We start from the raw sequence: 11,249 nt of genomic DNA, 5'->3' as shown, positions 1-11,249 counted from the left end.
TAGATAGCGGCTAATAGATAGCGGCTAACAGATAGTGGCTAACAGATAGTGGCTAACAGATAGTGGCTACACAGCAACAGCGCCCCCTGCTGCTCCACCTGACTTCTTCTTCTTTGTTGTTTAACAGCAGTCGGCATCCTTATTGTTACATATACTACATATACTACTTCCTTTTTAATTATTTTTAATTCCTTTAATTAACTCAGTTAAAACATCTCATAATGATTTTCTCTCTTCTCTGGATTTCCCACATTCTGTTACACTCTTCAAACTCTTCACTGTTCCTGTCCTCTGCAGCCCTGCTATCATCTCTTCTCTCCGTCTTTCATAACCATGACAAGCAACAATCACAGTTGTTATAAAAATTAGGATTTACACTGGGGTTCAGATGTTTTAACTCATATAATGACAGGGAGAGATAATTATAAATCAGTAGTTCAAGGACAGGAGAGACCAGAACGGGCCTGAGAAGTGTCATTCTGATACATAATGTTCATTACTGAGCAGAAAACTAAAAAGGGATGTTATGATGTTATCTGTATCAGGAAACAGCCCATTTTAATAAATGTATAAGAACCAGCAGTTAGAGCTCCTCGAGGAGCCTTTTCTCTGTAACCTCTTTTTGTGTGTTGCACTGTTGAACGCTCCTTTTTGTACAAGAATAATAAATCCAACTTAAACTTTGATACTTTGAATCCAGTCTTCCCTTACTCGAGGGTGTCTCTTTAAAAATTACCGTAACACACATGCTCCACTGTCTCTCTCTCACCAAAGCTACACCGACCAGTTAGATGTTTTCCTAATATACTAAGTGTGTTATTCAGTTATTAATCTGCTCATGATCACCTGCTCTGCTCTGCTACCTCCACAACACCTCACCTCTCCAACTACACCTTGTAATTTATATAAATGTCTCCCCTTTTTCTTTGTTGTTTCCATTGATTGATTAATCGCAATTATTTATTTTAATTATTGCCCAGCACTAGTTTTAAACTTAAATGTTAACTGACTTTGAATTACTCGTGATATGTCATGTTTAAAATGAACATGAGGTTTTGATTTGTATGAACTCGTTGGCTGTTTTTCCTTCAATCTGTGCTCTAACTCATCTCAAACCACCTCAAATGGGTTTAAGGCTTGGATTGTGTTCATGTAGGACCAAAAGCACATCAGTAAACTTGTCAAAGTGTTTAGTTTGGCTGGTGTTTCGTCATAATGGGGGACAAATTTTGCCTCCTGGTGATAAGTATAGGAAAAGCCTGACGGGAGCACGAATGCCTTTCAGATATTTAACTCCAAAACTCAGACTTAATTCACATAAATATGGTCTGCATTTAACTGTAACGACTGTAACATTTCTGCAAACATCTGAACTGACAACCACAAAAACACACGTGGACACTGGTATCGTACAAAAACATATTTATTATGACAGTATTAGTACAAATACGAGCACTGGCCCACTGTATAAAAATACAAAATCTTGATGTGTTTCAGTGTTCATAAATCATTCGACAAAAACCAAAAGATCATTGATTAACACTACTACTGTGTGTGTAGTCAGTTGAATCTAGCCCTGCAGTGTTTTGTTTTTTTAATGTTAAACACACTCCGACTGCTCTCTGACCCTGTGATACAAACAGGAGGTTTGTCGCAGATGTCACGGTTCAAAACTCAAAAAAAGGCCAACTGATGCATAAAGAAAAGATGCCATATAAATGCCAGACCTTTCTCATTTGCCGGCGTGTATTTAATTTAAAGATATCTGAAAAATATTCAGTACCACTTACAGGGCTTTGATAAAAACTGACGACGTCAATCCATATAAAAGTTAAGCTGTATGTACAGGTAAGAACGCACTGGATGTAAATAGACAGCCAGAAGAACTGCTGTAGCTGCCCACAGGTCGATAGAAAATGATTGTAAGCAGCGGGGAGATGAGTGCGAAGGTTCGACTATCCCTGCCCACGTCAGAGCCTCACGGCCGTGCGGCTCTTGACTCCCTTTGCAGAAGGACTGGGCTCCAGTGAGATGATGTGAAGCAGCAGATCGAGGCGAGGTTCGACTCCTCGCTTTGAGCTGAGCCTCAGCAGAAACACACATGGAAATGTACAAGAACGTATGAAGAAAAATACACTGCTATACTAATGTCTTAAAACATGCTTTTTATAATATAAAAAATGAAATAAAGAAAGAAGCTTATGGAAGTGGTTGTGTGTCAGCAGTGGCTCATGACTGTTAGAGGTTATTGTTCACAATTTTCAGTGTAAAAAAATCCCTGAAGGTCTCTGTTGGTGTAAATGTCATATATGAAATGTTTATGTTAATGCTTATTAGAATAAAACGTATCATGTATTGTGTTATGTAATCCTTTCACCGCCTTTCCTGATTACAGGTTAAAACTGTACTATGATGAAAAATATGCAGTGTGTAGATATCTTTGCTCACAAAACAGTTTCACCTGTTTTTGTCTCCACGAGTTATTCCTCTGTTTTTATAATACTGTATAATCATCTATAATGTTTTTTTTTTTTTTAAATCACTTTAATAAATCCGCAGACACGACGTAGCTGCTGAATGATGCTTTACGTCTTCGTTTCTAGCTCAGTGGACAGACGGCGGGCAGGTGTTTAGGCTTCTGCTTTGTTCTTTGAGTGATCGGCGTGAGCCAAGCTCTCCTCGTTCTCCTCCTCCTCCTCGGGAACCTGGAAAAACATGCAAAATCCAAATGATTTGTCTGCAGCACAGTGACCTAAATAAGACACGGATATGGACTTTAATGGACAATTATTGGCTAATATGTTGGAGTTTACCATCGTATACGATATAAGATCCCAAAACCACAAATTTAATAACTTACCTAAATATTGCGCTGCTGCATCTGTCGCTCGTGGCGCTCAAGAGTCAGAAACTAGAGATAATATTTATGAGGAATGGGATTTTCTTACCTCCCAGTAAAGAGAGTCATCGAAGCAGTTCTGGTCTGGAGGCTGTCCCCAAAACGGCAACTTCATTATTAAACCTTGAAGAAGAAAATGAATTATTTGATCAGTCGGGTGTTGTTGCTAAATCATGAGAACCCTGGTTTTTGTGTTCTCAAATGTAACTGTCATATATGTTGCATTTTTTTCCACCTCCACCTACCTGTAAGAGCACCTCCAACCAAACCGAACCCGAGGGACGAAGCCAAGCCGGCAGCTTGCATGGCAGCGGTATGACTGAAGAGGAGAAGGGAGGAGGATAGAAATGTAACTAAAGAGCACAATTACTTCAAAGCAACAATACAATCGTGTGTATATTCTTATGTAAGATTTGTGATGAGTGAAATAGCTCCTTACCCGGCTTTTTTACCCAAAGCCACGGCCACGATACCAGCCAACCCGCCCAGGATGCCAGGCATGCCGTGCAGATTGTGGACTCCGCAGGTATCCTGGATGCCCAGGTTGGATGCCAGGATGGGCTAGAGAGGAGGAAAAAAATGCCTCTTTTTATAAGGTGCAACATACATTTTGATTTGTTCCTTAATATCCCCAAATCATGCGTCTTTATTGATGGTTTATCGCTGACGTTCTTGTCATTTTTGCTTAAAAAATTAGGATTAATCTAAGATTAAAATTGTTGCAGACAAATGAATCTATTGAGTAATAATTTACATGAACTTTTAAAGAAATCCTTGTTAAAGCCTTTATTAATTTTGCACCTTTGACTTTTAACTCACAGATAGGAACTTGAAGCCAACGGTTGAGATGGTGCCAGCCACTAATCCAATTAGCATTGCCCCAAATGGCCCGATGTTCATGTCAGCACATGTTCCCACAGCGACGCCGCCAGCCAATGTGGCATTCTGAATGTGCACCTGTAGTTTACAAAAACACAAAGCACGCCGAATGAGCTTTTTTAAAAACTATTTAGCATCGTTACTGTGGATAGTAAAGGAAAAGTTCTCTGACCATGTCCAGTTTTCCTTTGTGCTCCACGAGGCTGGAGATGGCGTAGGCAGAGAGCACACATGCAGCCAGAGAGAGGTAGGTGTTGATCACTGCTGTGAGCTGAGGGATGCCTGGCTCGGCGATGGCCGAGTTAAAACTGGGCCAGAACATCCACAGGAAGACAGTTCCTGTAGAAGAGAGTAATAAAGACATTTATCATCTTAAAAATCTGAAAAATTTGCACAGTTGAGGTTACTGTAAATGCTGCAAAGTTATTTGTGTCCGCCAGGTGGCGCTAGTCACACACGTGCAGGAGCCCAGTGAGCCAAATAAAACTCATAACTGCTGTAAGCACAATTTAAAAAAAACATCAGTTTAAACTGGATCCTACCAATCATAGCAAACAGATCAGAGTGATAAACGGATCCGTCGTTTTCATGTCCGTTCCTTAAACCTTGTCGGTAAAGCACTCGAGCTGCTGCCAGGCCAAAGTAGGCTCCAAAGGCATGGATGGTCATGGATGCTCCGACGTCACTGACCTGTGACAGAAAAGGTGATGCAGGCCCATTACAGTACAGTTTACACGCTACATGTTTCTGGTCATAATGTCGTCAGTAGTGTTCTCTTACTCCGAGGATTTCTACTACGAGATGCTCATTGATGGCGAAGATTGTGATCTCTAGTATGGTCATGATGAGGAGCTGAACAGGGCTGGTTTTACCCAGGACGGCCCCAAAGGAGATCAGGACTGTAGCTGTGCTGAAGTCTGCATTAATCATCCTGCAGGACAGGGAAGAAAAAAGCAGCATAGTTCATCATTTGACTTCCAGCAACCAGCAGGACAGGTCTTTGATTTATTGAGCACCTACGTAGTCGGTGACATACGTACTTAGAGATGTTGATTTTGATCTTGCCATCATCCAGGTCCCATATTCCCTGCATGAGGAGGCCCCACTGCAGGCCAAAGGCAGCCAGAAGTAAGTTGACACCAACGCTGCTGAACCCATATCTCTTCAGGAAGGTCATCAGGAAACCGAAGCCGATGAAGATCATGACGTGGACATCCTGAAACACTGCAGGAAGGAGAAGGGAGGTCAGTCCTGCTGCTGATTTTCTGACAGAGCCCTGCTTTGTTGTGGGGAGTCCCACTTTAGCCTCAGCTAAACGTGGACATGAAATTCAATCAGATGAAACGCTTTTATTAAAAAGAAAAAGAGCCACTTTGCAATTCACGAATTCATCATTTCAACGTTGTAGTCTTGAGTCTTTTCCTGCCACAGGGGCTGTTTTGTTAGCTGTGACCAAGTCATTCGATTCGAAGCAATTCAGTCACTTTGAACGCGATCCTGTCCAGTTTGTGACCTTGTGCTGCGTCTATTAAGAGCGTATGATCTTAATAAGGTTAAACTCGTGAAGTCTCAGTGGGAAGGGACATTCAGCACACCCTTATCTATTAGTCTCAGTTGATAGTCGGACAAAGACAGCATGGTCTGGATCATGTTCCATGTCTTTATCCTTACATGGTGTTTTCAGTGTATTCTGAGCAGTAAGAACGCACTGAGTAACCTTTTTAAGTGGGGATAAATCTAAATCTGGGTCGATGCCAAGTCATTTTGAGCGGATTTCTGCAGACCTGGGCGCTCCCTCCACACCCCGCCCGCCCCAAGAGGCATCATCTTGACGGGAAATGGGACCACTGTTTCCCAAAAGCCTCTAATCTTGATATGATAAGCCCTCATGTGGAAAACGCATCAAGGTGGAGGTGTGCGCAGACCCGAGGAACAATGTGCTCCACTTCCTCAGTCTGTTAGCATGAACGTGGCGGCTATTGTCTAGACAGGACACGCGTCTTGTTTTCGAGGCTGCTGCTGCTCCGCGGTCATAAATCAATAGTTCGACATTTTGGCAAGTGCACGTATTTGTTGACGACAGTTAGATGAGATCCATTCATTACATTCTGTGTTAACGTGACGCTGCCAACAATGGATAGCCTACCATCACCTCTAAAGCTCACATATTTACACGACGTATCTCATTCGATTAATCCCGAAGTCTTGTAGTCATGACGAGGTTGCCAGGTAACCAGCAGAAAAGTCAATGCACCCGGCCAAGTAACCCCCATAAAACCACAACATGCCGGTTTTAAACTTCAATATTTTTAAGGTTTAAACAAATATCATATAACGTGGAGCGGTATCTAACTCTTGGCAATATATATATATGTGTTTTTATTGGTGGTCCTAATTTAGAAACCCTAAAGTTATTAAAGACAATGAGCTACCATACTTTACTACATGCATGCTTTAAATGTTATGGTTTCTACCCATTTTATTTTAAATATTACATACATCCATACTTAGAGTAGATACATGTGCATATCTGTTATCTATACGAGCAGCATTAGGATGATTCATCTACACCTGTTTTCAGTATTTCAGAGTATTTTAACATGTCCTCTTGGTAAAAAGTGAGACATCTAAGTTTGGGAGGCAGGATCTGAAGATGCTTCATACGTTGAGTACCGTATGATGTTTCACTGGGTGTCTGTACATGCTCAAACATTTGCCTAGCAGCTCCATATTCAGAATATTGTTTTTTTTTAGTGTTTACTCAAACCACCAAGAAAAGTGGGTTGAAATCCGCGTCGTTGGTCCCAGTTTAACGCAGCACAACATGTGGACGGTGTTGTCAGCGCTGAGCACTGATAACAGTTGAGGTGTAAATATTTGATCTGACGCACATTCATGGAGCTGTTTTTTAGTTTTTTGTTGGACCAAACCAGTTTGCCCTTCACCTTGTACTTTGACCCTCTCTCCCATTCACAGCTAGGTGATTCAGACTTTCAGTTTATGGTAGTTTGAGGATGGGGGGTGAAGTTGGAAAGCAGCTACTGATGACTGGCACCACGCCCAGATGTTGTTGTGGTAATATTCTGAGGAACTCGGTGAGTCAAGGAGGAGAGCAGGAATCCCCTCAGGACCGAGCGTTGTGAGGAGTGAGGCGTATTTCACCGTAACCAGAATTTATTTCTGTCATTTGCATCCTCTAAAAAATTTAAAGTTAAAAGCTGTGATAGCTTTTACTCACTCCAGGCCACATTTCTCTTCTTATTTGTCTTCCTTTGGACCTTTAATTACAGATATCTGGTATATGTTGGTATGAAAACCAACAGTTATCCAACCACATACATACATGCTTATCTATGGTGTTGAATTCTACGGGATTAGTGCTATTAAAAAAAATATAGGACATAATATTTAGTGAGAAAAAAACACCAAACTGTCATGTTTTCTGAGATGGTTATCGTACCATGAAAATCTCCCATTGCAACTTTAGTTGGGTAGTTTTTTGAGGCATGCAACCACAAGGCGTCACGTGATCCAGTTGTGTTTTAAATGGTCGTGGCTTTAGCTCATTTAACATAATTAAAATACTGAACTTTAACTCTTTTAACTCTTGTTTAGTATGATTGAAAAGTTTTAAAAAATGAACCGAAATAATGAAAAAAAAAAGTCTAGACAAAGTTTGTTGCAAAAACATATTGAGCTAATCTCTTCGAGCCACACCCAGTCATGACAGCATTAGTTGCATCTGTTGTAATACAGATAACTGGCCTGGCTTCAAAGAAACAGTCAACTGTGAAAAAAAAGAAGCTCCCTACCAACAAACACTTGAAAAATGATGCTTTTACATCTTTTAAGTCCATCTACAGTCTGTCTATTTTTTGTTATTTAAGTGTTTGAGACATTTGTGACCTCCACTGGAGGAGACCTTACACTTTTTCCCTGCAGGATACTCTCGCCTCCTCAGCTGCATGCGTGGCGGAGGGAGGGTAGGGGGGTGAGAATGCAACCCCATGACTGCTCTTATTGCATTCAGCAGACTTGCTCTGGAAACTGCCTCCAAATTGCAATGATTATCTATTTCTGCTTGCACTTAATTGGACAATTACATCCTCAAAACGCATTTCACATTATTCCAATTACTCCAACGTTTTCACTTGACCCCAAACTACCTTGCCTCTGGCAGGTATCACAAAGCTTTGCATACTAAATCAAACTTAATCCATCATTTTTTTAAAAAGTAGTCTAGTGACCGAACATTGAGACATCCCATAGCACAGCATCCCTCAGTCAACACCCCCCCCTTGGTAGACTTACTTGGGTAGAGAGTCATGGGCTCTACATGCTTAGTCTCATTGGAGGGTGCGGCGTGCCCGTGCCCGTGACCTTTACTTTTCCCGTCATCATAGACCACGAACACACCATACAGGATGATGGTGATAATCTCCAAACTCAAGGCCACGATGGGGAACTTGAACCTCATGTTGGTGGCGTACGCAGGCATCCTGAGACAAACTCTGGTTATCTCTCACAGTCTGACACAGACACACTCACTCACTCGCACTCTGCCAGTCTATCTGTCCCTATATGTCTTTTTTTTTAGAGGGGGTTGTGCTGTGTAAAGGGAGGGAAGAAAGTGGTGTCTGGTTTTAAACTGATGCAAGTTTCACGGTGACCAATGATAGGGCAGAAGAGAGGGGCCTGGGTGAACACCTCCTTCATGCACTTTGCACGGGGATGGGTTTCCTCTCTGGACCTCGGAGGGGACGAAGCAAAAACACAAACGTAATGACACTCCAGTGACATGGGAGGAATTCTTAATGACTGGTCCTTCCTACTCATTTTTCACTGTCAAAGTTTGTTGATTTGATGACTTAAATGTTCAGACTGATGCATTTCTTTCACGTCTTACACCAGAAGAACATTCTTTAAACTCTATAAAAAGCTGCAGTTTGCTCTTGAAGACATAACGTAGCTTTCATACAGATTACAGATTCCTCTTTTATTCGCTCCACTGAACATTGTTCCTCTTTCTGAGTGCAGATGAACTCCTTGACACCACCATAGACAACAACAACAACAACAACAACCATGATCACATGGCCGGCTATAATATTCAGATCCACAAATTCTAAAATAAACTTTTATGAAAGCACATTGGAAGCTGTGTTTTAGCTGCCACATGTTTTCTATAAATTACATTAGATTAGATTTAAACTCTAACACGACTTCAGCAGCATTTCTGGCCTATATGACCCTCGCTTGAAGTGGTACTCAGCCCCTGTAGTAATATCATGTTGGGTTTTAATGCAACGAGGGTTCGAAGTAGAGCCAGACTGATATGGGATTATTGAGACTGGAGAAATATTCACAGATTCCTGTTATGACGGCTGATATAGTGGATTTTTGAGCTGGAATGAAAACAACTCTCTTTTTTTATGTGTTTGTATGCATTGATTTGTTTTTTCTTAAACTTCATCAAAGAATAGATAAGTTAAATATTCTTTAAAGTCTTTGAAATAGTAAAAATGCTTAAATATGATCAGCAAATCAACCCAAAACAAAAGACAACTTAACACACAACCTAAACATCAGGATAACTTCAATAAATCAAGTGGAGTTAACACACAAAATCAAAGTAAACTTTCCGTTAAATCCGGGCTTCTCTTGAGCTCCTCTTCTAGTCGTCCTATGTTGCTTTGACAAATGTTGCACATTGTCACTGACCCGCCCATGACCCCTACACACAGCGTATGTAACCATGATCAGGTTACTTCATAGTTCAAGTCCTTTACCATCAGCTGTACACGGTACATGCCTGTGCTTCCTTTCCCACTGGAAACTATCCGAGCTGACTCGCCGTCTGACTGGCCTGCAGGTTCTGATCCAGTAAGTGGCTCCCACAGTGACTGGGTGACGATCTGAGGCCTCTCACTAAATTATCTCAGGCCAGAGGTCCTTCATTATTGGCCAGAGCTTTATGAATGAGCAGAGTAGTTAATCACTGCCAGCAACACATCTGTTTGTCTTGGAGCTGAGCGCAGTGAGGCTTTTCCCAGACCCTTTGGGAAATTACTTCCAAATGTTGACAGATACCAAAAGGTTTGCAGCACTGCTACAATAAATCTACTCGTGCTAAGTCATTATTCAATCACTGTGTACTACTGAGTTTTACTCCAGCATCTGGCTGTCTTTTTCAATAGGCGGAGCCACAGTGCGAGCTAACTGATGAACTTGTACAGCACGGGAGGATTTGTGGTCCAGCTGCCACAGTCATTCACTCGTGACGATCATAGATACACCCTCACATCAGCTTTCTCTTCCTTAAGCTCTTTTTCGATTGTTAATTCACTAATCAAACTGTGGCTCTTTGACTTCTCCCGTGTAACTAACTAATTATTTGTGCCTCCAGAGTAGCTCCAACCCTGAGAAAAGTTTATACAATGGTGAAATTCCAATCTGCAATTATTTAACCCATTATTATGTCCATGGCTTCTCAGAGGATCGACGCATTGCATGCGAGACGGCTCAGCTGTAATCTGTCAACATTTTCACAGAGAGCATGAGAACTGTTTACATAGTCAAGACTGGCCAATAACAGCGAGTCTCACGTTTCGCAGTGGGGTATCCCAGAGGTACCAGAGCTCTGAGGTTGTTGCGTCAACATTTATTCTCTAAAATGTGATCACATGCGATTCAATGTCAATGAAACCTGGAGACTGATGCCATGCTGCAAACTCCTGACTGTCGCTTGTAAAAGGTTTGGGAAAATAAGTAAGTGGTAACCTCCGTGGCTGTGGAGAGAAGCCAAAACCTGCAGTTCCTCAAACGTCCACTTGAGGCTGGCTCCAGAAGTGAGTCAGTCTCCATAAGTCCCCATGTCCAAATGTCCAACTTCACAGCAGAAATAAACATGTTTACAGCCTGGTACAAAAAACAGTTTTGGTCTCTGTAGCTAATTTCGTTCGTGACAACTGTACTGAGGGTGAATTTATATACAACTCACCTGTTCACATTATATTAAGGCTTAAAGTTATGCAGGATTAAGAGCGTGGACGCTTTGATTGACAGGTAGGTGCTGTTACAGACGGTTTATTCAGACCCTCCAGGAATTCGCGATGTTGCGATTTGCAACTTCAACGCAACTTCAGTGAATCCCTGTGAATGCAACTTATTGCATTTTTAACCAGTCACCGCGATTTTTCTGCAACTTCTGCGCAGTCTGCCCGGGGGATTGAACTAGGCGGGTCAGGGACGGCCGCATGGTGCAGGAGGATCCCCTTCTGGGACCTCTCCCCAACGCTGGCCGGCCCCCGCCGGGCGCATTTCCTCCACGACGGTGCACCGCGACCAGCTCTGGGTCGGCTTGGAAAGGCTCGGGGCCAAAGGTGGAGCCGCGAGCTTTACAGCACCCGCCCGCCCGGACCTCGCCGCGACTGTCGAATCGCAACTTATCGCAACTTTCACTTCCTCCCGC

At 42.2% G+C, this 11,249-nt stretch overlaps 1 protein-coding gene across 1 annotated transcript; it reads right to left on the bottom strand.

The window, feature by feature from the left end:
- Positions 1–1,405: 1,405 nt before the first annotated feature.
- On the bottom strand, positions 1,406–8,400 carry rhag (Rh associated glycoprotein). The gene is made up of 10 exons (XM_010747672.3): positions 8,090–8,400; positions 4,819–5,002; positions 4,559–4,709; positions 4,321–4,468; positions 3,951–4,117; positions 3,719–3,856; positions 3,339–3,460; positions 3,145–3,218; positions 2,949–3,022; positions 1,406–2,705 (listed from the first exon to the last, which is right to left on the bottom strand). The coding sequence occupies exons 1-10, from the start codon at positions 8,274–8,276 to the stop codon at positions 2,631–2,633; spliced, it is 1,320 nt and encodes a 439-aa protein (XP_010745974.1). The 5' UTR covers positions 8,277–8,400; the 3' UTR covers positions 1,406–2,630.
- Positions 8,401–11,249: the final 2,849 nt, after the last annotated feature.

This window comes from Larimichthys crocea, chromosome XI, assembly GCF_000972845.2.
Source record: "Larimichthys crocea isolate SSNF chromosome XI, L_crocea_2.0, whole genome shotgun sequence".
In the NCBI taxonomy this organism is placed as follows: Eukaryota; Metazoa; Chordata; class Actinopteri; family Sciaenidae; genus Larimichthys; species Larimichthys crocea.
Note: the sequence above shows the minus strand (reverse complement) of the source record. Positions and strands in the feature narration are given on the sequence as shown.

What these genes read in the sequence shown, in the direction of transcription:
- rhag (XM_010747672.3), bottom strand. Translation starts at nt 8,276, where the DNA reads ATGCCTGCGTACGCCACCAACATGAGGTTCAAGTTCCCCATCGTGGCC. An exon ending in TCGTAGTAGAAATCCTCGGA is followed by an intron (nt 4,469 to 4,558) that starts GTAAGAGAACAC and finishes TTTCTGTCACAG; the next exon opens with GTCAGTGACGTCGGAGCATC. An exon ending in ATGACTCTCTTTACTGGGAG is followed by an intron (nt 2,706 to 2,948) that starts GTAAGAAAATCC and finishes ATGTTTTTCCAG; the next exon opens with GTTCCCGAGGAGGAGGAGGA.